The sequence below is a fragment of the Arctopsyche grandis genome, chromosome 4 (assembly GCF_051622035.1).
Source record: "Arctopsyche grandis isolate Sample6627 chromosome 4, ASM5162203v2, whole genome shotgun sequence".
NCBI classification, from domain to species: Eukaryota; Metazoa; Arthropoda; class Insecta; order Trichoptera; family Hydropsychidae; genus Arctopsyche; species Arctopsyche grandis.
This window is the reverse complement of record NC_135358.1, coordinates 20,006,132-20,032,489: the sequence shown is the minus strand read 5'-3', so window position 1 is coordinate 20,032,489 and position 26,358 is coordinate 20,006,132. Positions and strand designations below refer to the sequence as shown.

The 26,358-nt window shown below is 31.6% G+C and overlaps 2 protein-coding genes across 2 annotated transcripts; one reads left to right on the top strand and one right to left on the bottom strand.

Moving 5' to 3' along the window:
* On the top strand, window positions 1-4,278 carry LOC143910859 (uncharacterized). The gene is made up of 2 exons (XM_077429462.1): window positions 1-236; window positions 1,228-4,278. Exons 1-2 carry the CDS (start codon window positions 163-165, stop codon window positions 2,660-2,662), a joined length of 1,509 nt encoding a protein of 502 aa, XP_077285588.1. The 5' UTR covers window positions 1-162; the 3' UTR covers window positions 2,663-4,278.
* Swip-1 (EF-hand domain-containing protein D2 homolog Swip-1) lies at window positions 4,221-21,906 on the bottom strand. Its single transcript, XM_077429463.1, has 3 exons — window positions 21,563-21,906; window positions 5,281-5,445; window positions 4,221-5,204 (listed from the first exon to the last, which is right to left on the bottom strand). Exons 1-3 carry the CDS (start codon window positions 21,730-21,732, stop codon window positions 4,952-4,954), a joined length of 588 nt encoding a protein of 195 aa, XP_077285589.1. The 5' UTR covers window positions 21,733-21,906; the 3' UTR covers window positions 4,221-4,951.
* Between the last annotated feature and the right edge of the window lie 4,452 nt (window positions 21,907-26,358).

The following is a 26,358-nucleotide window of genomic DNA, read 5'->3' as shown; positions in this document are numbered from 1 at the left end:
GAAGTTGGCCATAATGAGCGTAGTCTCGAGTATGCATATTTGTGGCAGCTGTCATAAATGTTTACTCTGCAGAGGGGAATCAGAAAGTTGTATATTTACGGTGCTGCGCCTCTGAAGAGTGTGCTTTCGCTGCTCTGGATTGTGCTCTCATCATCCTAAATCATGGTGAAGACGTGCTGCATCAAGAACTGTCACTACAATCGACGGAAACTAAATGAAAAATTGTCATTGCATCGGTATACTGTCAATTTAATACATACATAAATTATATTATGATTTGCATTTTTTGCTTTATTTTTGTGTTAGTAAAATAAAGCTTACAAATTTTGTTATGATGTTCTTATAATAAGGTGACCATTCATACTGATTTTACCAGGACAGTACTGGTTTTTGTGCGTGTCTGTCCTGCCAAGTCGTGAGATCAAACCAGTACACTTTTTTATGTAATAGAATTTTTTTATCTAATAGATGGATAAATATACAAATTCTTCCGGAAAAATATTAGCAAATAAATCGCGTTGTTTCCGTGTATCAGGAACAAATGCACCAGCCGACAGATTTTTTTACTTTGATGAACAATATATAGTCCAGTTATAATAGGAAATTGAATGTTGAAACCTTACAATGTTTGCTAATCATTTAGTATAATTTTAGCCAGTCTTGTGTATAACTTTATGAGAGCATTCAAAAATATTAATTCATTTTTTCATGTGCGTCCATGATTCTTTAATCCTCGTTTTTAATAATTTAGTATTTAGAAATATGTTTTTGGAAAAAATGTCCTGGTTTTGAATTTGGAAAAAATGGTCATCATATCTTATAAGTAACTTGAATTAAAAAATCTGATATTTTTATTTAAATTAGATATATTAAGTAGTGTCGATATTTATTATAGGTCCATTTAAGTTGAAAAACCAGTTCAGTTTATTAACTAAAAATTTTAGTGTAAATATAATAGTCAATTTTTGAGATGAGAAATCAGGAACCAATCACTAAAGTTACTTTGAAAACTGTATAAAAAATATGTATCGATGAATTATTCTTACAATAATATGAATGTTTTTCAATTGAATCTGAAACTTCGTCAAGATATTTAAAAAAATATTCCGCCGATTTGAATAAGAAATCGGATTTTATCGTACTCAAGACACGTCTTTAATATTATTTTCAATTATTTTTTCCGATCTTATGTATCATTTTATTTATGGTTAATTAATATTATTCTAGGTTTCCCATAACTGATCCCGAACTATTGTCGAAGTGGTTAGACTTTTTGGATTATGGCAGTGATTGGAAGCCATCCAAACATTCGGCCATTTGCAGTCGTCACTTTAAACCGTCCGACTTTCGAGTCAATACGAATATACCACGGTTGCTTCCATACGCCGTACCTACCATCAAGATCAAAGATTCGCCAACCAAAATCTGTAATCCAGAACCAAGTAAAGATCAAGAAACTGTGGTGGAATTGCAAAAGGTCGTTATCGATGAGGGTTACCTCATTGGAGACATTGATAAAATATGCCGACTTTGTGGCTACGAGTACACATGCACCTTGAAAAATATTTTCAATCAGGATGAAGTATGTGCGAAGAAGATATTCAAATGCTTACACTTAAATGTTTCTAATAAGGAACAATTACCATTATCGGTTTGTACGACATGTGAAACTAAGCTTGATGAATTCGAAGATTTTATCACTAAAGTAGAAAAAGCTCAAGAAAGGCTAGTAAAACAATTTTCTCAACGCAGAGACACTTCTAATACCAAAGAAATTTTAGTTGAGGAATCTCCTTATGAAATAGTTTTACCTCTATCTACACAACCAGATGCAAACGATTCTAAAATCTATCAAATCATTTTTACTCAAGAAAATTACGAAAATGAGTACTGTGCGAGTAGCTTAAAAGTTCCCAAAGATTGTCCAAATAACAATACAATACACGAATATGATGCACACAATACTTTGATTCCATTAGTTAATCAAAATTTTAACATCAATAATTCAAGAAGTATTACAACACCTTCAACTCCACTCTCTAATATTCACATTAATACCACACATCCATCTGATCAACCAAACCTCAAGATTCCTATTAAGATGGAAATGATGACACCGTGCGCTGAACAGTCTCAACAGCAACCACTAAAGTCTGCCAATAAAAAAATAGAAATATTGCAAGATATCAAAATTGACCCGCATAAGTTAGATTTCAAGTGTTTTAAGTCTATATGTGACGATTCGCTGTTGAAAACCATAAACAATGTAAATAATTCAGACAAAATTAAACTGCCAAACAAAACAACCAATAAGAATATGGATCTAAGGACGATGACTTTACTCGGTAAAAGTTTTGCCATTTGTAAATTCTGCAACGAAAGGTTTATCGGCAAGTATGCGCTAAATCATCACATCAAGTATTTGTGTAATAGCAACTCAAAACAGTATCCTATGAATTGTAAAATTTGCAAAAAGACATTTTCATGCAACGCTAAGTATAATGCACACATTTCGAAATGCTTATACACTTCAAACAGTATACTCAAAATGTCTGGAAAACGAAGAAGGAAACCAGCTTTCGTAATGAAACGTGAAATTATCAATAATTGCTCATATTTGGTAGGCTATGGTGTTCGAGCAAAGCAGAAAAGTATACATTGACTTTGTATATTCACGTTCTCCAAATGTTTAACCTTTTCCGCTGAAAGTTTCCCCAGTAAATCATTCAAGTCTGAGTTAGTACAGCTTATATGGCTCGCATTTTATTTTATTTTGTTAAAATATAACATCGATCTTTTATGGATTTCCCATCAATATTTTACCCTGGGATTTCAAAATGTTTTGAGTAGCTAAATTTAAAGTCTAAACTTCGTGTCCGGACATTTCATCGCAGTGGCTTTTTATCGCAGGGACAACTTACTGACAGATGACATGCAAATATTTTTCATCCACAATATTAATCTTTAATTTTTATGTTGACTACTTTTTCAAATGTATATTGAAACCGTTATTCAAATATTTGGAGAAATTAATTTATATGCAGTTACTGTTTTTTAATAAAATTAATTGAAAACTTTCTAGCTTTCTTTTATCAACAAAGCAATAAATTATATATTTTGTTCGAAAATTTATATTGCCGTATTATATAATTAAAAAATAGTTGCATGAAATCTGTCGAGTTGTTCCAAAAAATGAAATGATCTTGCGATAAAATATCCTAGAATCCTAAACTTAATTAAAATAAATTATGGTTCTTGTTCATTGGAAACGCGCGGGAATACTGATTTTTTTAGCACTTGAGACATTTGATGACATATATGTAGTAGAAACGTGATGTCGCAGCGAAGTGTGAGCCTAACTAGTGAACAATGAACAAAATTATTTCACCAGTTTTTGTCATAGTTCTTCAACGATCTTTGCTTTTATTATTTTTATAAAATGTGTTTTTGTGTTTACTCTGAAAGTACAAAGTTTGCAAGTCAGAAATTATAATAGCTTTGTTAATAATATATTTGTGCTGTGCCTCAATTTAAGTAATTATTATGTATTAATAATTTAATTTTTTTTTTGCAAATGTGGTCTTCCTAAGCTAATAGCAACCAGTGGCGTCAGAAATAACATTGAATTTTTAATATGTAGATAAAAATTGGACGTCAGTATAAATTTTTTAATATTTTGTATATGCAATTCATCAGTTTGTTTTTAATTTTAGCCAATCTCAAATTCCGAGTTGGATATTTAATTTCACTTAAAAATTTTCAGGCGGAGAGGGTTAATCGTAAGTCAGACAAATATTGCATATAATGCAAGAAATGTTGTGAATCAGTCTTTCTTGGTATGAGAAGCGAGACCTTATACTAATTAGACTTTATGGTCATTCATAAGAAAAATATTTATTTTACTTTAACGCATACATTCATATGTATAAGAAATTTGGTTGAAAAATTACTAGTCATCATTTATGTATAATAAAATAAAGAAATAATTTAATAAATTTGAATACTTTAAATACAAAATTTTGAGAGTAAGACTTTTGACATTTTTATATGTAACATTTTTTTCTAAGCAATAAAATATGAACATATTATCCTACGACAATTTACACATTTATATTGTGATGTGATTGCTGAGGTTTTTGTTTATATTATTGTTTGTAATTGGGATTGATTTTAATGCAATAAAAATATTAATTTATAAGATTATCAAAATAAAATAAAATTATATAATATACTGTTTATTTATCTTATTTACAAATAAAAATTACATCAATACATGGCATTTCTCTCTTTTTTTTTTTCATTATTATTTACATTCTGAAAATGAGAAAATATTAACATTTATACACAAGAAGCATACACACAATGTATCAATATATGTATACGACGATGAAATTTCACAACAAATATAATTAGGTAAATGTTGAAAATCGGTAATTCGGATATATAAAATTGTATACAAAATATTATTTACGATATTGATTATAAAATAAGAAATTCATAAGTAGCATATAATATGTATATGTACGCACCCACATTAGTAGGATGTTTACATATGCATATTAAATACGATTTCATTTTAAATGCATATTTATATATTATAAATAGTATTTTCAGCATCTGGATACAAATGGTTAATTCATGTATGAATACTATATTAATATTGAAAGTTAAAAGTAACATGAATTGTAATCCTTTTAGGAAACACGTATTTGAATTAGTCAATCGGCGATATGCATTGTCAAACATTAAAAATTGTATTATAAATATTATTACACATTCAAATCATCTTAATACTATCAGTGTTTCGTTTTTTTCAATAATTGAATGGTGCAAGGTTCTACAGTCATCTTCTGTTTTAAACATATATAAAATACTCATTTGCAGTCTATGTGATCGCTTTACAAGCAAAATTTTAATTTACGCGATTAATTTTGGACGCCGATTTAAAAATTCAATTCTGAAAAATCGCCGCCTTCTCTCTGAAAAGGGCTTGTCTGTTAGCTTTCTCCTCCAGCTCCCGTTTTTTTTGCTCTTGCTCTTCGCGTATTTCATCGTGGAACTTGTTACTCTTTGTCAATTCGTCGATTTTTGCTTCAAAGAAAGTTTTCGCACCGTTCACGCCGACTTCGTCTACGTTTATTTCTGTAAGCCGGGCCAATTCGCTTAATCCGGAGTCTGTTTCGAGTTCGCCTGCCCTAGCTTTCCTGGAAAATTTCAGATGGCGGATTAGAGTTTAGCAATTTAATCAAGGAAATCATCTTTGAATTTTTGAATATAAACCTATAAATCAAGAGGAATTCTCTGAAGGATATCCGTTGATCATGATCTTCGTCAACTTCTGCGATCATTCCTTTCAATCCTATGTGTGTTTGTGGAGCTCCAATTTTTTCCATCATCATTTTCAATTCTGTCAAGTCCAAATAACCATCACGGCCTTCATCAAATCTGAAAGTAAAAACAGTTAGTTAGATTTCTTTTGAATCAATTTTTTTTATTTATGAATATACATACATAACAAACCTTTGAAAAAATATCAAAATTTTAGAAATGTATGACTATATTGATAAATAAATATCATGAGATAACAAACCCAATGTTAAATTATTTACAACCAATTTCCAACACAAACATAAAGTATTAACGTGTTCTTATTTTGCTTATTTATATGTAACTAGAGTTTTTACCCGGCTTCGCTTGGTATTTGTAATACAAACCGCTTAAACATGGCCAATCTAATAGTAAACATTTTATTAAATTTATTTCAATAGTTTTATTTTATTTGAATATTCATTTGTTTTTTTATTAAATTGAACGTCACGGATTCTACGACCCAAACAAACAAACATACATGCAAAATCTCTTTCGAAATTATATATTAGATTTCTATATTTACATACCAGAAAGTTCTTTTTATAGGTAGATTGATTTAAAAAAGTATATTAGAGCACCATTTTTAGAAGAAATCACAAGTAATAAATAATATCACATAAAGCGCAACATACTCGCGAGTATCAAATATTAATAATTATTCAAGTCTAAAAGTAGATGTATGTGTCGGCCAACTGACCGAGAGAAATTAGGCTAGTTTGTACACCATATGGTTTCAATAGGCAATTGGACAATGTGCGAATATATCACAGGTGTCGAATTAACACTACAAATTATTTTATTATTGAAAAATTGTCAGCTTCGGATTGTTGAACGTTAACAAGTACATAAGATGCATGTAATATATGTACCTATTTAATATTTAAGCCCGTTGATGTATATTTTATATAACATTTACACCACACATAGAAGTGCTAAAATTAGTCAATATATATACATATATATGTATGTACATACATATATAAAAATATAGAATTTGGTTATATTATATGATTGCCAGATTTATTGATATCCAAACCGGGACATTTTAATTGTATTCCCCCCCCCTTTTTGTAAAAAGTGTGTACTTAACAAATTACATTTATGATCCTTCCTTTTATAAACTAGTATTTCCTTTCTTTTTTTAATTTTAATATTAAATGAAATTAATTACATATTGCCAAAGATTGAAAAAAAAAAAGATTTTCTCAATCTCACTTTTCTTGCTTTTTTAACCATGGATGAAGATCTACGGTGAGATTGAGATTCGTGCATTTTTTGCAGTTTAATACCTGCAGGGGGTCGGTATTTCTGAACAATGAAAGGTCAATAAGCAGCTATCGAAAACCGGGACATTTGGCTGTCAAGGACAAGGTCCCTTTGGGACGCCGGGATGAGAAGCTTGAATCCGGGACAAACCCGGAATACCGGGACAAACCCGGAATACCGGGACGCCTGCCAGCCCTATTGTATATAACATACATCTAAAGTTAATGTCGAAAGGAAAAATAATTCTTGCTTTTAAAAAATATCGATAGATGTCTATAGTATAAATTTTCCAATCAACAATGTACTTGCTATAAATAGCTTTATTAAGTTATAATAAATAGTGTAAAAATACATAATTTGAAATAGGTTATTTGATACCTAACTGCATATTCAGTGCCTATCAATAATAATAAAGAAAATAACGAAGTTCATATTTCTTAATTTCTTGTATAATATAAATATTCTTATACTGAAGCTGAAACTCAACTCATAGGACATTGCTCCATTACAAGTATTACTACACAATAACAAATCACGCAACTCAAAGGTTTCAACAAATATTGCACGAGCTGACCTATGGGGTATTATGAGGTATAATTTAAGTTGTTATTGTCCGCGTTTAGACCCAGTGACCCAATCTAATGACCTATGTAGGTCATCGATCGCTTCACCCTCGTGGCATTTGATACGTAGATGCTGTGCGCGCACCCAAAACGCATTGAGGTAGATAAGGGCAAATGCCAAAATATATATTCTACATATATATGGATAGGTATATAATGAATTAAACGTAGTATGTAAAATTCATATTATGGAACTGAAACACGAAATATTCACTATTATTTGATACCTTGAAATTGTAATCAAAAATTAATAGGTGTATAGATATAGGGCACGGATGGCCCTTTCACCTCATCTCATATCACGAATAGAAAGGCATTCTATGAATATAAAAATATATGGAACTTGTTTTATGTGACTTTCTACCGATCATGTTGGCTATCATTTTCGGGTCAATACTATCTACGAGTGCTTATGATATTTTATTTTTAATAATTAAAAATAATCACGCCATTTAAATAAATAATTCATTAAATTAGACATATTATATGCACTAAGGATATATTTTCAAGGACAGTGACTGGGTATATGAATATTTTTATTGATTCTATAATGTATGTACATATATATACATATGTAAGTTTTTACATTTCTAATGAATTGGAAATTTTTAAAAAAAAATCAGCAGTATAAATATAGCACTCTTATTACACTTTATCGAAGATAAATATAAATTTGAGAAAAATGTAACGAATATCTTTTAAATCTCAAAATAATAATTGGGATACCAAAACTTTCACTGTTCATATAAATATATATAGACGTGGGTATGTAACATTTCTATCATTAGAAAATGTCAAGTTTGAAATGAAAATATGAATGCATTGTGTTTTTTTTATATGTACATATCTACATATGTATATGAATTTGACACAGTTGTTTTTGTCTTTGGGCGGACAAGTACATATACCTATAACAGCACGAGTCCAAGGCCCATGTCCGTCTTTTCCGACAACCGGTTTTAGGATAACAACCTTCGCTTTCGGCAAAAATGCATTCGGCCAAGAACGAGAGCGAAACCCACTCATTTAGCAAACCGACGCACCATTGTTACACCACCTATCACCTTTTTATAATATGTAGTATTATTATTTCGGGTACCACTTAATTGCCTTTTCAATTTGCATGTAATTATAGCATTACAATATTTTGAATAATATAAAAAAATAAATATGCACACACATACATACATACAAATCATAAGTGTGTGTGAACATCAGGATTTTTCAAGAGGGCTAATCTAAATAAGTATATTATATAAGAGCAATAGGCTAAACATGCTACATATAATACACATAATGCGTTGTATAAGATAAAAAAAAATCATTCTGCTTCGAGATCAACTAAAAAACGAAGCACAAATTACTCTCACAATTAGTACATAAATTCGACAGAGACTCATCTCGGAAATTCTCATACTATTTTATAGAACTAAAATTCATAATTTTCCGCGTGACTTTTGAATTTTATTCGCGCATTGTTTAGCTCACAATTCATACGAGAGTTTTTTTTTAATTTATTCGCAATGCATTTAATGTAACCGCCACAAATATGTACATTGCCTTTTTTTGACAAGAACTAAAACTGTTTATTTGGTTTTTTTTAATCTTGTTTTAAAATAAATCATTATTCATTTCAATGCGATTACATTTAAGAGACAAGTATCAACATACATACTGTCAAATATATGTATATACTGAGTAGAATTACATAAATATCTAATATAGAAATACAATCTTATATATCTTCTTATATCGTATTTAATCATTTTCTAATGCGTGTGGAGTACGTTCTAATGTTCGTTTACAAGATTCGTCTCTCTATTTCCCCTTGGAATCGTATATCGTGGAAAGAGACGCGGCATATCACTTTGTTCATATGATTGGTCGACAAAAACAAAAGATTTTTTTTTCAAAACAATTAGTTAAATTTTAAATTATTAATTTCGTTGATCCGAATTGCAATATTTTACCGAGTGCACAGTTATATATAAAACAAATCATGTTCGTTATGTGTGCGTATAATTTATTTCTAATTGTCTTTATTAAAAATTCCAATAAATTTAATAAAAAAATAAATGAATGTTATGAATACCAAATGAAAACTGTTCATATTGTTCTAAAATAAAACATTAATTTCAATGCGACTACATTTTAAATCCAACGTATCAACATACTGGAAAATATACTGTCTAGAATTACATAACATATGTACGGGTCTATGTACATACCTCACGGGCCCGAATGTGAAACGCCCGAAAACGCAAATATCGGAAGGCAAAGATAGAAAATCGAAAGATCTTAAGTCGAAAGATAAAAAAGGGTGCATGGTAAACGATACATACTCACTTAATTTGCGCGAGCAGGGTACAACAGGAACAAGAGGAACAGGCTTTTCCTCCCGTATTCTGCGCGCGCACATTAATACGGGAGGAAAAGCCTGTTCCTCTTGTTCCTGTTGTATCCTGCTCGCGCAAATTAAGTGAGTATGTACCGTTTACCATGCACCCTTTTTTTTTTGATCTTTCGACTTAAGATCTTTCGATTTTCGATCTTTGCCTTCCGATATTTGCGTGTTCGGGCGTTTCACATTCGGGCTCGTGACGGAGACCGCATATGTACATATATTTTATTTTATTTTGTTGGGAAAATTACCAGTTTATTAAATTACATAAAAGAACATAATGATAAAAAAACATAATTATTTTAAGAAAAACCATTAAGAATTTTCGCATATACTCGTATGTAGGAACAATTACATTTATAAAATCCAGAAAAGTCCTTTTTTGTGTTTTATTTTAAAAACGTAAATAAAATTCATTATTGAATCCAGCTACAACAAAGACTGTAGTACTTGCCACTATATGCTCTGCTCATATTTCATATTTTATACAAATACATATGTACATATAGATTATGGAGTATATTGCTTTGATGTTTCTATGCATACAAGGCTTACTACTGAAAATCCTTGAGAGCTCAGTAGGTTAACTATGCATATTGAATTCTTAATCAAATACATACACATGTACAATATGTATGTATGTACATTTTTATAAAATTGTAACAATTCCTTCCATTCACAATAACAAAAATAAAGACATTGATATTTATTATACACTATGACAATAAAATATTCAGTCGTACGCATAGAGAGAAAATGTCATAAATCAGATCAAAACAAATGGAAATCGGTCTTTTTGAATTGTTTTACATCGCAGTTCTACATCGCTTTTATTTTAAGTGCTTTGTATACATACAAATCAAGTCTAAATAACCACTTTAACTATTCACACGTTTAATAACTGAAACGCATTGTGCTCGTGACATGAAATCTCAATCGTTTCATATGTACAATGTATGTATGTAAGCGTGTCCGACTATAAAAATTGTTTCGCACAATTAGCATAACTGGCATTGTGGATGTGTGTATTTCACAAGTAGATATAATACATGAAGCACATTGAATTAATCAAAAATGATTAATATAAAAAAATAGCGAAGTAAAACTAAGAAAAGCCTTGTAAAAATTACGAACGTTTTGATATAATTACATACATAAGTTGCAACGAAACTATAAGTAAGCTATACTTACAGCTGCTTCATAAAATAGTTTTAAATTTATAGTTTCTTCCAAAAGCAGCCTAATTGATTGGTGATTGATGATGATCATTTTAGCAATTATCCATGTAATTAAGTTGTATGAGGAGAAATTAGAAAGATTTCGGAATATAGAAAGAATATGCTTTAATGTAGCGAACTATAAAATACATAGTTTTATAAATGATACAGTCCTAGTGTTCACTTCGGTTCGTTTATGAACATAATACTTTGTTCATACTAGTTTGTCATTTTAATTTAACAGTCAAAAGCTATCCTCAAATATACTCACCAAGTGTCGCATGAAAGTTTTATCCGTCAAAACCTTGAAATGTCAAAAAGCCAAGTATTTAAGAGGGAAATCCTATGGCAAACACATTACAACGTTGCTATAATTTTCGTTTCCGCTATTTTTATAAATCATTTTCATTTATAATATACACAAAAGAACAAATTTACAAACGAACTAGTTTGTTCATGCACAAAATATTAGACATAAGTTTAAATACTCCCAATCGTTTGTCCTATCCTCTATATATCCTTGGGTTGCAATATTTAAAATAAAATATTCTTTCTATATTCCGAAATCTTTCTAACTTCTCATACAACTTCATTACATGGATAATTGCTAAAATGATTATCATCAATCACCAATCAATTAGGCTATATATATATACATATGTGTATACTATAAATGGCCAGATTTGTTAATATTTGAATAAATTAGTATGTTCATGAATGAACTAAAGGTCCACTTGGTCTGTAACGTATACAAAAAAAAAATTTAATCAACATATTTGAGCCCTGAATATAATTTTGACAAAAACAATAATTTATCAATTTAAAATATATAAATGATAGTGCGATTCCAATTATAACGGTTCATTGTATCGGATGTCCGGTCACAAACGACCTTTAGAAACTGAGTTCGATGCATGGAAATGCAATGACACATCCGGCCGCTTTCGTTCTCGCTGTAACGGTGAAATGCACTTTGCAATTTACAAGCAAAAAGGGATTAAAACATTAAGGTCTACGATTGTATTGTTCCACATTTTCTGCGCTACTGTGCTTAATGCGGAACGAGTACTTAACTGCCGCATCGGAAATTATAAGGGATCGTCAAGCGAAAACTTAACGGGGACCAAAAGACCGTTTTTTATGTTGTACAGTATCATAGTAAGGACAAATTACACAAATGTAAATATATTTTACAGCATGTTCAGTTTTGAAAATCTTACAGAATGTAAGAAATCAAAAATTAAATTGAAATGAAAGAAATGGAAATTGTATTATGAAAAGATGTTCTGGACTTCATTTCAACTTGTCATGTTTAATAATATTCGAGCATTTCTTTCGATTTCCATTGTAATTTGAATCTAGGCACGTTCAAATCTCTATTGTAATCGCGCGATGATAGCACGTTACAGGTCGTGGGGAATCGCATCTTCTCAAAGCATTTTCAATTCACAGTCGATGATTAATTAAATGGCTGATTACACGAAAAATTTTACACGATCCGGATTCGCATGAGAACGGACAATTAGCTACTAACCGTTTTTATGCAGTGTGGTATTTCAATCTCGACGAAAGGGAAACGAAAACGAAAATATTGCGTTTATTTGCATTCTTGGGCGTGGTAAGTCGAATTTTCACCATTTCGTTCCGAATAAATTGTTTTCCGGTCTACTTGTACAGCATCCGAATAATTTCTTGTATTTTTAGACATTTTCGCAATAAAGTGATGAAGTTTCGGAAATCAATTTCAACTAAAATCAGTATTTTTTGTGACAATATGCGTGACAAATATTTTAATCATCACATGGTGTGAATTGTTTCCGGAATTGCTATAGTGGGTGTCGTTGCTCAGTTTAAAATAATAATAAGAATCATCGATGATGCATCGTCATTGACGATCATTTTATTTAACTGCAATATAGTGCGTTTTTTAATGTGCAAACACACAGTGAACGTTTTTTGAATGTTTTTTTACCTTATCTATGTTTTAGATAGTTTTGCACATGCAAAAAAAAAACGCTAACACGCCTAATCTATACCAACTCACCCCTGGAGCAATGGCAACTGGTGAACATGGGTATTTCAATAGTTAATTTAATAAAATCAATAATTTAATAGTTAATTTAATTAAATGAAGGCGAAAATAAACGACCCTTTCACAAGCAAATGCGATAACTTACTACCTGAAGGACAATATGCAATATAAGATGAATGGGGGGATCGGAGATCTGCAGAACCGATTGCAAATAACTTGGGAGTTGCAAAGGGGCGGTAAAAACTGAATTTGGATAGCTAGCTGTCATTGCTTCGATCTGGCACAAGATTCTGGTGTAATTTTTAATGAGTCCATTAATGATTAAACTCCTCTAGCTTCATTTCGGAGACATTAGTGTACTTCAATGTCGGTAAGATATCAAAGCGACCCAAAGAGTGGAAGTCGTTCAAAATCAGATCCCAAATTTATGACGGGCAGGAGTGTCACTGAATTAACAGATTGCTAATAAAAAGCTTTGGCACTGATCCGTATTAGCCTTTTTTGTATGAAAATATATCTGTTTCACGTGTCGAGAATACATTTTTTTATGCAGAAATTTTCAATGGGAGCGCAAAACGAAACACACACTCGTAATAGATCTTTGACGCACCAGGCTCGGCAGGAACAATTCTATGTACTATTGTCGTAGATTACGTATAAATTCTTGAGAATACCCACTCATTTTTAGTGATTTTCGTTTAGTTCAGTGCTAGTTATATTGATATAAATTTGTTAATTTTAACTGGGAGACTCACCTCACCAGCGCTCCTCAGGAAGAACTGCCTCTGCCCTGGAGTGTTTTCGGTTATATTTTATCTTTGTATAGGACATAGGTGATTCTAATATATATGTATATATTTGAAGAAATGTAGGAGGAACTTAATAAGAATAATAAAATCCTATGAATAAACATTGGCATGAAGAGAAGCCCATCCCAGCTGGATATCACAAGTACGTCCCGTAGCGCAATTTTGAGAGTGCTCTTGCCATATGTACGTCACTTGTACATATTCAAATATTCGAATTGTCGCAATGGTGCATTTTTAAAGCACTTTTCAAATAATGAACATTGCAAATAGACAACGGCGGTTAAGACAATGCCATTATGAAACCGACAAATCGAATGGAAATGAGTGAAAAACGAGCGCGAATGACAACCTGAATATTTACTGAGTTTTCTCTCCGAGAATTTTCCGCACGAATGCTCACCGTGAAAAAGAGCAACAATTGTGCAAAACGAATGCGGTTTGAGTTAAGTCAATTTCCCACAAAATGAAGATATAATTTTACCAACGACACGCATAGCCATAGCAAAATCGAAACAGCACTCAAAAACCAAGACAATCCATTAATTTCAAAAGAATTTCTTCATGTTTTTTTTAACCATAATTCTTATTCGAATTGTGACTTTAACAAACTAGATAATTTTGTTAATGTTAATAATAGGCTATGCTTAGTTATGCATATGTTCATATTAAAATCTCTTATAATAATGGTTCTACCTACAACGAATACAATTAGGCGTCACGAAGATACGATAAGATAAGAAGAATTTTTCAAAATTGCAAGGCGCAAGCTAAATACTTACACTCTAATATATAAATTTCATGCTTAGCTGAAACAATTCGATGAACACACTGATAAATCGCTAAAAAAGCGGTACACCATCTATCTCAGCGTTAGCGTCGAAATCGCCCGGCGTAACATAAATCTTTATCTAAGAAATCACTATAATTCGAAGCAATTTTTTTAATTTCTTTCAAACTAACTTGAATCCGGATTTAGACTCGTTCGTTTCGGCAATTAACAATACTACCGGTTGGTGATTTGTTAATTATTCGATCATTACGAGAAAAAACGGATAATAAGCCCTGAAACAGCGCTCAATACCGACTGTCAGATTTTGCCTACAATTACATCATAATTACACAAAAATGTAATTAAATCACACCACCATGCAACGTTAAAATATTCCTAAATCTTACTTTAATCATTAAAAACGATACAATTACTATTGATAATATTATGCACTGATATCGGTAGCTATGTATGTAGCTATATATTTTGAATCGGTCGATTGATTATATTGCCTTCGATATATTTGTATATTATATTACGAGCTATCTGTGGCGTGCAACGATCGTTCTGTAATTCGATCGTTTTGTTTCTTTGTCTCTTAATAAGGAAATCCTGCATCAATTGTAAATTATTATCCAGGACAATGTCTCTACCTTAAACATGTTGACGCACTCGAGCGACATTGACACGTTTAAATTGAAACAGCGCTCTAGTTATCGTTCGAATTAATTATTCCAGTGAGAGCAGATCTCTACCATGTGATACGCTCCAGAGTTTCAGTCGTTGAAAATTTAAATTCGAGTTAATATCATATCGATTTTCAACGTTCGAAAAGCTCGATTTCGCTCTAACGGACAGTTCGTCCCCGCCATTGAATACTAATTTCGCCATTTTGATTGTTGGCTCGTTTTTAGCATTCTTCGTCGAAGCGACAACCGTTAAACGTAACCGATTTTATTTATTCTCAGCTTATTGTTTTTAGGTCCGTAGATGGGGCCAAAAACTCAGGAAGTGACTTGGAGCATAGAAATGACAATAATCACCATTATTTACTTATGGTACTGATTTTTTATATAAGTCGCAATAAATTCAGAACAATCTATCGATTGTAAGATATCGTTACGTGTAAAGGTCAAAAACAAAGCCTTTCGATTTGAATACGTAGCGGTTGTTCTAGTAGACGTTCGATTCTGTGTGGTTTTTCTCATTGGAATTCCACGCAAATTGCGAAATACCTTTACAATCGAATACTACCAATCACCGTTTATTTAGAGTAATTTTACCAATCGAGTAAAACCGGTGTTTACGAGTGTATATATTTTTAATCACACCTGTCGCTCACGTGACGCACGTGTGATACGCGCTTATTAGCATAATGTACGTTCGTTACATCGTGCATAATTGAAAGCATTTAAATTGTAATTATCTCGTTTGTTAAAATAAAATTTTACAGTTAAGACAACATGAATTTATGTAGTGTGCTTTCGTAAATCAATGACAGTACTATTGCTTGCTTATTTGAATATTTAAAATGCAAAATCAAAATGGATACATATTCATGAAACTATCGCAAAGATACTGGCATGTGTATTATTAATACTAACACTACATATTTGAAATAGTTTTACAGATTATCAGGTTGTAATCAATGAATCTACCTAAATATTTGATTTTATAACCATTATAAATTATATAGATGGGTATCAATGAATATGTACATACATATTAAACGATAACGAAAATGAACACAACCTGATAATAAAACCAGTGATAATGGGAAGAAGTTTTGAGTAAAGGATTCCACTCATGTGGGCACTATTTTGAAAACCGCATTTTATAGATTGTTTAAAACAAATTGTATTATATTTTCGCTACTATTACAATTTTTTATGTTGATAATGTTATTGTACCTAATTTATCAGATCGGGGAGTTGGTTTTTAAATTATTTCGTATGCGGGCTTAAATCATTAAAAATTTCACTGATAAGTTTGAATATTTGAATATTTTCGAATATTTCGTGTTCACTCCGGTTCATTCATGAACATACTAGTTTGTTTATACACGAGCTATTGGTTTTAGATTAAGTGATAACAGTCAAAAGATATCTTCAAATAGACTCACCAGGTGTCGCATTAAAATTTTAGCTGTTAAACAATTTGAGATATCACAACCCTAAATATTAAAAGGGAAATCCTGTGGAAACTACAATACAACGTTGCTATAATTCTCGTTTCTGTTATTTTTTAAAATATTTCAACCCAAGCATATATAGAGGATAGGACAAACGATTGAGAGTAGATAAACTTATGCCTAACAGTTTTTGCATGAACAAACGAATGTGTTGATTAATTTGTTCTTTTTCGTATACTATAACTGGACTGATTGGTTCGTGTATAAAAAAATTAGTATGTTCATGAACGAACAAAAGTTCACTTGGACTATATTTACATATATTATTCTATACATTCTAAAGTTTTTTCGGAAAAATTATGAATTGGCTGTGTCTGATGTTTCCAAATCATAAAATAAAAAAAACAGGACACTTAAAATAATCATTGGAAAAAAACGCAATTTAAAAGGACATGATTAATTTCCCATGGATTTAAAACAAAAAGGAAATGCGGTTTTGTCAAAACACCTTGACCTTGTAACTTCGGTTTCCGGGATAGACATATTATCAGAAATGCGCATCACACTTTATTCACTTCACCTAAATAGGCATTTTGTTATATGATTGGTCTTAAGAAAAAAATAAAAAAAATCGCATTGTTACACCCACACTGCACACAAGTCGCACGTCACACCATTAGAAGTGCAATGTATTGTCAACATATAAACACGACCTATAAATCGGTATGTAAATACACGTCACTTAAAACAAAACTAAGCAGTATGTACGTAGGTATTTAATTGAAAGCCAGAGAGACAAGTACATATCTACATACACATGTATCTACATACAATATAGACTTGCAGTATCATTTCAATAGCACAATACCGTTGCACTTTTGTCATAATATGAGTACAACTGCAGCATACTTGCAATGCGGCAAACAAACTTCCAGTAACGTAATGCTCAAACGTCAAAACAAACAGATAAAAAATATGTATCCATAACAGTTTACTGTTTAAATTAAAAAAAAAACATGAATTTTATCAGCCGGGCTACGAATGCGTATGTCCGATATGAAACGCTTCAACGATTATATCAATGAATGCATTTTTAACTCTAAAAATAGATAATAAAAATATTTTAACTTCACCAATACAATAACACCGCTCATACAAATTCGAAAATTCACGCCAATAGGATGTATAGATTAAAACTTCCTCGGTGTGGCAAGCGGTTCTATTTCAGTCGTAAACAACCACACATTGAATCTTTTGGATTTTCCGGCCTTATTTTATTTTGACGTCAATTTCGACCGATTATTCACTGGTTTTCCGAGACTTTAATGCATACATATGTACATGTGTCGTTGCACTGTTATGACCCAGTGTGACTCAGTAAGTCCTTAGTCACCGATATGGTTTGACCCTATTGTAATTGTGCGCTATGTTTACATATATAAAACAATTTAGAACTGTACAAATTTTAAATGTCACGCAAAGGGTTAACGTACGCACATATGATTCAATTGTTTACTATTCAATTCACTTGAATACTTATATATTTCTGTACACATACATACATATCTGTCTCTTAAAAGTTGACTATGCAGATTCATATTTTATTTTATAATACTCGTACATATTGCTTGATGAAATCGTTGATCCAGAATCCAGTCATTGCTTTTGCTAATTCTTTTACCGCACGAATGTAAAATTTGTAATATGGGAGGGATTGTATTATTATATATCTTGTATATAAATAAAAAATACCGTTCGTTGAGTGTGTGTAATTCATTCCTGATTAGCTGTCGTCAAATCCTTTATGATTGGTTGTCGTTTAATATTAAAATAAATTCTATTAAAATAAATTTAATACAAAAACAAAAGAATGTTCACTATTAGATAAGCCATGTTTAAGCGGTTTATATATATTAAAAATATCGAGAGCCACTAGTCTAATATATAATTTCGAAAGAGACTTTGTATGTATGTATTTATGAACATATGTAAGTTTTGGTTCGTAGAATCAGTGACGTTAAATTTAATAAAAAAACAAATGAATATTCAAATAATTTTAAATAAAATAAAATGTTAAACGGCTTTGATCAGCCATGTTTAAGCGGTTTATATTACAAATACCGAGCGAAGTCGGGTAAAACCACTAGTAATATATAAAACAACTAATATTATATATGAGTATTTGAACAAAAGAGAACATCCTGAAATAAAGTAACAATTAAGTTGGGACTGTCAACACACTTGCACGCGTCAAAATGTCGGTTGATGTCAACATATCAATAATGCAATGTGAAGTACATAAATTGAATATAACATTATAATTCTAGTAAAATCGTAAGATATTTAGAAGAATTTCGTGAACTACATGCATACATACATACATATGTCTGTAAAATTAACAATAAAATGAATCTTATTATTGATATATGTACATACACACTCATATCCAAATAACTATTGAAAGTAAGATTGTGCGATTTTTTTATTACAATTTAAGTTAATTAATTAACGTTAACTTAAAATGTTATTTTTTACTATTCTACTACAGTGACTCGCTCCTGATTCGCACATTGACGCTTGTACGCCAGCGTCTCATGGGCGAGTCGCGTCGATTTCTCCTTCGAAACTTACAATATTGATCTTTTACACCATCTTTCGACAAAATTGGTTTCAAAAATGAAAAAAAATCGATGATTTGGTTTTTCAGAATTTTATGTATGTATGTACATATATGAAGGTAATATGTACAAAAAAATTGTAAATTGCTGGCATTTTGCGAGTGGCGACTTACTGGCAAAGAACACGCTAAATTATATGAGATAAATTAAACAAGTATGTAGGTTTCAACTCAATACATTGATGATTTTTTCGAGTGTACTTGAAATACATATACAAAGCGTATGTATACTTGAATAGAAAAGTATAATATCTTCACAGAATTATGAGTTATATTTATATCTACGTAGATGTAATATATCAAGTATCCATCATCGAGAAAGTATTAAAAAGTGAATGTATACACTATGGCGGCATTGATATATGAGACGTTCATACATATATTATTGATGTCTTACACAGATGAAAGAGTATTCAGAACTTAGCAAGTTTTTTTTTTTTGAAAACATGTTTTTTTTTATAAAAACATTCTAGACGTATGTAGTATGGTATTGATTTCGAACATTGCTAAAAACGGGGGTATAACTTTAGAAACATCTCACCGCAGTATGCAGATGCACCATACTGGAGACCAACGCATGTGTGTGTTCTATTTCTGTGGTTACAACTGTTCGATCCAGAAGTAGACTTTTACGCGCTACGCTGGAGACATAGGGCACGAGCCCACCAAACCATTTATAAACACACCGAGAAGACTAGAAATGCAGCTTCCATTGCACATCTGTACTCGAAAATAAACCATAAAAAGTAGGGTGCTACAGCAGACGTGTCAACAAAGCTGAACCGTCGAATCGAATGTCAACCTTTGAATAGAATGTCAACCTTTTGAACTCAAACGGTAAAATTCAATATTGACCGTCTCAATTGGAGCAGGCAGTTTGATTAGATGACACCGAACAAGCTCAATTTCGCACATGTCTCAATTTGTTCGATCTAATAGTAATTCGAGTGACATCATCGATCGAGGCACTTAGCACCAATATGACAGTGTACATATGTATGTAGTATTTTATTAATGAAAAAAATACTGTCATGTTTATGTCTAAACGGCAGTGAATCACTTGTATATACAATTACTACAATACATAAAACACCTGATTCATACTATGACTTGACGCTTTAGGTTTCATTTAGGGAATATTTTACCTGTAATAGAAAGATTGATTGATGATAGTGATGCGGAGGAGGCTTTCCTTTCGATCACTTTTGAAATTAAATTTTCGACTCAAATTGCAGTGCGCTAAATTGTTATATTAATGATAGTGGATGAAAGTCGAAGCTACCTTGATTTGACAGTCACGCAACTTGTGCACTCGCTTATTTCCAGTGAAAGTTCCAATAAATCCAATCGTAGATGCTTTCGATGATGTCTTCCAAATATATTAGTGACATAAAAAGTCAATTTGGCGAAATTAAAAATGCAAACGAAAGTTGATATGAAATTGGGTATACATATGTATACCAAGGTAGTAAGATTTCGAATTTTTATATATGTATGATATATAAATTGAATAATTCATTAAAAATCAATATAATTCGAACTGTTGGATTCGTATCGTATCGATAATTTACGTACAAATTTAATTCCATTGAATTTTGAATAGAAAATTACTATTACGTTATCATACCATTGTTTAATAATATTAAAATAATTAAAATAAATATTTATAAAAACAGAGAAAGCCGTCGAGCGTTATGGGTGCAAAAATCATGTTTGACATTTAGAATTTAATCAATTCAACATCAGTAACGCAAAACATTGTCACTGATATTACATTTGAAGATTTTATGACGTCTTTTTCGTGACACTAATTTGAAACGATTGTTGAACATTGATAACACGCGACCCTCAAACATACGCACATACATCATTTGTATTATATATAAAGATGTTTCAGTAGCCTTATCTGTAAATATCGTACAAACGGTTAACATACATACATACCTAAAAGGCTCATAAAAATACAATTAACAATACGAAAGTAGAAATGTAGCATTTGCGCCACACATATCAATCATATTTTAAAATCGATGAAATATTATAAAGTTTCACCACAAATTTGTAAAACGGAAACACCTTGAAAACTGCAACTGCTATGAGTAATACGAACTATCAAAAACCATGTACATGCATATTTTAATCACATTAAATGTGTAAATAGACGTATGTATGTATGTATGTATGTACATACGCAGCAGTCGAAACGGTCACGTTTTCAGCAATGACAAATCATACATATGTACAATGAATGAAAAAAAATGTCTCACTTGTTGAATGTGGTCTCATATTGCTTGATCTCCTTCCTGGAAAATTCATGAAACTCTGTGTAGACGTTGACCACTCGATACTGAGGCTTCACCTCCTTGCCCTCCTCCAGGTCGTCGTTGATCTGCTGCCTCCTGTTCAGCTTGGAGCTGAGCTCGCCGTCGGCCGGCATCTTCGATCGCCTTTATTTTATTTTTCAGCAACGACCGAAAAAAACTACGTTGTTTAGTATTGCGCAAAACGTGCGAGCGCGTATCGATTTGCGGCGGGAATGTGTTAACTGCAAACACCCGTATTACTCGACGACCGGCTCGGTACTGAGCGGTTCGACTCGGCGAGTATTGTCGATACCGGGTGGCCGGCGAATACCTGACTCGTTTGTTTATCTCAGATGTGTGTGCTTCGTTATCTTCGTCTTCTTACGAAAAATCTTGTGATAAAAGATGATGTTTAAAATCAATGCGCAACTGTGACTATTTCACCAAAAAATTACAGTACGAACTTATGTATAGACTTGAGCGTTGGCTTGGTGCTCTTTAAATAACAATAGACCTCTCCGTGAGCTAACAAAGCAAGAGAGCAAAAAAGCATGATAAGTAATGGATAGAGACACGTATTTTGCTATTAATGCTTAACTGATGCTAAAATTCGGAATAGATGCTTAATTCGTAAAATATTCGAATAGATGCTAAAATAACAAACAAAAGTGAAATTTGCATTAAATTAATAGACAATTTTGAAGGGTCTTCCAATCCCTTTGCCGATTTATTATGTGAAGAAATTGAAGGGATAAAACAGAGCTTGCAGTTTACCATAGACGGTGTTTTTCCCGTCGAAACCAACCAATTGCTTTTGTCTACTACTGTATATAGTAGACAAAAGGTATTTTAGTAAATACAATATAATTGTTACCGATCGTCGCACAAATCTCAAAAAATAATCTGTAGAAATATGCTCCATGCTGAGTTTTAATAAATTTTAATTGGTATTATATTTTTTGTCTTTGTATTTTTAAATTCATGTTTTTTTCATTGAAATTTTAATTATTCCAAAACATTTTTGAATTTTTCTATTATTTTTTAATTGTTGTGTTGTCTTTAAATTGTATGTATATATGTATATACATTTTATTAATAACATCGAATTTTTTTATTATTTAAAATTAAACTCTTCATAAAAATAGATGCTAAAATTGAACATTTTTAACGCTAAAATGCAAAATGAAAATGCAAAAATTGACAAAAATAGATGCCCAAAATGCGTGTCTCTAGTAATTGATAATAGCGAACCATTTTTATGCAAAAAGCATCGTCCCCACGCCGATCTTTGCTTATGTACCTACATTTGTATGATTGTAAAACAAATTGTCGGTATACTGGCAGAATACGTTAAGTCAGAAATGGAATGTTTTGAATTTAATATCGAATTTGAATTTGTTAAGTCAAAAAATGAATAATATAATTTAGGCTACAAAATAGAGAGCTTCAAACTTCTTGATTTTCTCAAAACTTCAAACTTCTTGATTTTTGACTAACAGCTTTCTGCCAGTATACCGAATAAATAGTACATAAATATACACAAACAAAAATACATTTATACACAATCATAAAAAAGCCAAAGCATTATAATTAGAGATCGGACCGAAAGCGTGCCGTTAATTTTTCGCTGTGCTTTGTCCAATTTTATTGTGCCAATTTTATATTTTATTTATTTTATTTTATTAAAAAAAATCAATACCACAGAGACTTGACAGGTTGCCTCAAAGCGTCAATGTGATTATAATACAAATAATAAAAATCATAAAAATTATAAAAAAAACATCATAAAAAAATAATAAAAATCATAAATAAAAAAAAACATAAAAAAATAATAAAAATCATAAATAAAAAAAAACATCATAAAAAAATAATTAAAAATCAAGTAAAAAATATGTACACAAAATAAAAACAAAGAAATAAGATTGAAAAATTTATTTCGTGCTATTTAGGATGTGTTCCACCAACTCAACATAACTGGCATCGAAGAGGTATATTTTAAGAATCTTTTTTTTGCACTCTAGCTTTGTTAATAGACCCAAAACGCCCTGATTCCTGGAAAAAACACGCTTCCTATCCGCCCTTTAATTATAATAGTAGCAGACAAAATAAAAATTTCAAGTAATAAAATACAAAATAAGGAATGTCTTGACCTATGGCCAGTATCAATAAATAAGAACCAGCTGCAAATACAAAACATCCCTGCGAGGCCCAAATGAAAGAAACAATATCAAAATTCCACTCAAATATCACAATCAATTATGAAATTAAGGATGAGCGCGGGCTACCAGACGGATAGGTTAAAATAATATCTAACGTGGAACGAGCAGCAACGATTTAGAAGTCGGATAGCTCTTGGAATAAGAGCCATTTGATAAAGATCATCGATTCATACAAAGACGATTTATCAAATATGAGAATGTCGTTAAATCGTTTTGACTATGCACTACAAGTTACATATTTAACCGCGGATCCATTTGAAAGCAGTTAAACAAAATTAGATTGAGAAACTTTAAGCACTAAAAATGTTCAAGTTGAGCATTTTATGTGAATACTAGTGGCCTGCTGCACACATTTGTGCACTAAAAAGTGAATTTTTGAAACGCACGAAGTGAAAAGATCACTTACCCCGAGCAAACGTCTCTTCTTATTCCATCTCTGAAGAGTCGTAAACGTGAGCGCGAACTTGAACAACGAGCTGCCCAATATGGTGGCGTTGAAGAGAATTACAAACGAAACCAAAAGAGCAAATAAAATAGAATAAACTAATACATCAGCGCAGTATGCGTGACAAAATAAGCTTTTTATATACGTATAATATAATATGTATAGATAAATCATAGACGTGAAACTTCAGGAACGCCAAAATCTTACACAAAGTGCAATGCACTAAAATGAGTACGGAACGCTGTATAACCAGCAGCATAGATCAGTGGTTAGCATGTAATGCTTTCGATTGTGTGGTCACGGGTTCTATCTTTGGCTTTGTTGCTGGCCAGACCTTGAATATGTGAGGTCGATCATTTCCCTTCAGAGTTTGCCAATTTATCCGATTTCATTGGAAACGACTCCAACAAATTGGCTAACCTGTCCTATTTCTGGCGAAATTTGAGTCTCATAATTTGTTGTTATTTAAAATACTGCAAAAATTTGTACATAAATGTATCTATGATGATTGTATTATTTGATGATCGATGTTTGTAATTGGCCCTGAATAATACTGATTTATGTAAAATGTTGACCACAGATGTCGTGTTATTAAAAATGGATGTACATATACATATCTGTATAAATAAAAAAAAAATAACGAGGAGAGATAAGAAAAGTAATATGTGGATGAGAAGTATGACAAGGGTAGTGGAGAGTGAAGAGGTTAAAATGACAATGGGTGGGTTATGTAGCTAAAATAATGGACGAAATGTGGACAAAAGAAGTACTGGTACCTAAGGAAATGTTAAAGGCTGAATGTTAAAGGAAGGTTGACAGAAGAAGACGAAATGGATGAGAGTTGTGTAAAACAGAGACAAATGGAAGCGTATTGGAGAAGCCTTCTTCAAGCAGTGGATGGTGAACGGCTGCAAATGATAATGGTGATGATACGTATAGATGCTCGCGAGCCTGTTATAAAAATATATCGCCTGTCAAATCGTCATCAATCTGATATTATATCCCACATATACAAATAATGACGCTTTGTAACAATAATAATAAATTGACTCGGTGACTTAAAGTTAGTCCGCAATCGTAAATGCGTATTGGGTGTACTATATTATGTTTTATTTAATGAAAATGTAATCTATGTAAATATGTATGTACTTTTAAACGTAAATATATATATATTAATTTATTACTGATCCTATTATTGCTATTGTAGTTTTGAAGTTAAAAGTTTTCTGTTGTGCGTAGAGAAGATTGTTCTAAAATCTTATAATCAGTAAAGTAAAAATGAAAACAATCGGTAAATTAATCTGGAGTATGGTGAACAACCTACACTTGCACAAATATATTTTCTATATCATAAATGTGAAAACGTAAGCAATACCTGAAAAAAATGAATAATCAATCACTCACGACGACAAATGGCGTGTTAGAACAAAAATTGTTGTTCGCGAACTTCGATCTTAGTTTTTCATCGATCCACTCGCTTATTTCTAGGACATTTTGCGCGGAAAACGAAGTGCGTCAATGTGCGAATAATAAACAGCAAAAAATTAACACGCAGCTACATTTTAGCACTCGGTATATTTGATCGATACGATGACGCGTACACTGCGAAAGGGTTAAATCACATTACGCGAACGGACACTATTAAATTCACCCCTATGCTGTTGATTAAAATCAACCCCTCGGTCATTCGACCGTTCATATACGTATGTAATTACGATCAGATTCTCTAATATACATATACCTAAAATCCTAAGTAATGTTTCACTCACTTAACGCGGAACAATTTAACGCGTATAGCACTTAACGAATTCTAATCGTTGACACGATGATTACACACAGATCGAGAGTAGCTTTTCAATAATGTAATGGTTCTTGTGAAAGCGAACGTGTACTTCTTACAATGATTTCAAATTTTCACCGATATAAATAACTGAGATTTTCCGACAGATGTAAAAACTTTTAAATAGTGATCGAGGGTGATTCGAGTGCCCAAATTTGCATATGCGATTAAAATGCAACCCTTTCCCGTCTGTCCCCGACGGGTGATAACGATTTTTCGCAACTTGCATATGTGCTTATATGTATGTATAATATGT

Bases quoted from the DNA above. Each gene is read 5' to 3' on its own strand.
- LOC143910859 (XM_077429462.1), top strand. From the start codon at position 163: ATGGTGAAGACGTGCTGCATCAAGAACTGTCACTACAATCGACGGAAA. The intron at 237-1,227 runs GTATACTGTCAA...ATATTATTCTAG, and splicing joins GAAAAATTGTCATTGCATCG to GTTTCCCATAACTGATCCCG.
- Swip-1 (XM_077429463.1), bottom strand. From the start codon at position 21,732: ATGCCGGCCGACGGCGAGCTCAGCTCCAAGCTGAACAGGAGGCAGCAG. The intron at 5,446-21,562 runs GTGAGACATTTT...TTTTACTTTCAG, and splicing joins TATGAGACCACATTCAACAA to ATTTGATGAAGGCCGTGATG. The intron at 5,205-5,280 runs GTTTATATTCAA...GAAATTTTCCAG, and splicing joins GAATTCCTCTTGATTTATAG to GAAAGCTAGGGCAGGCGAAC.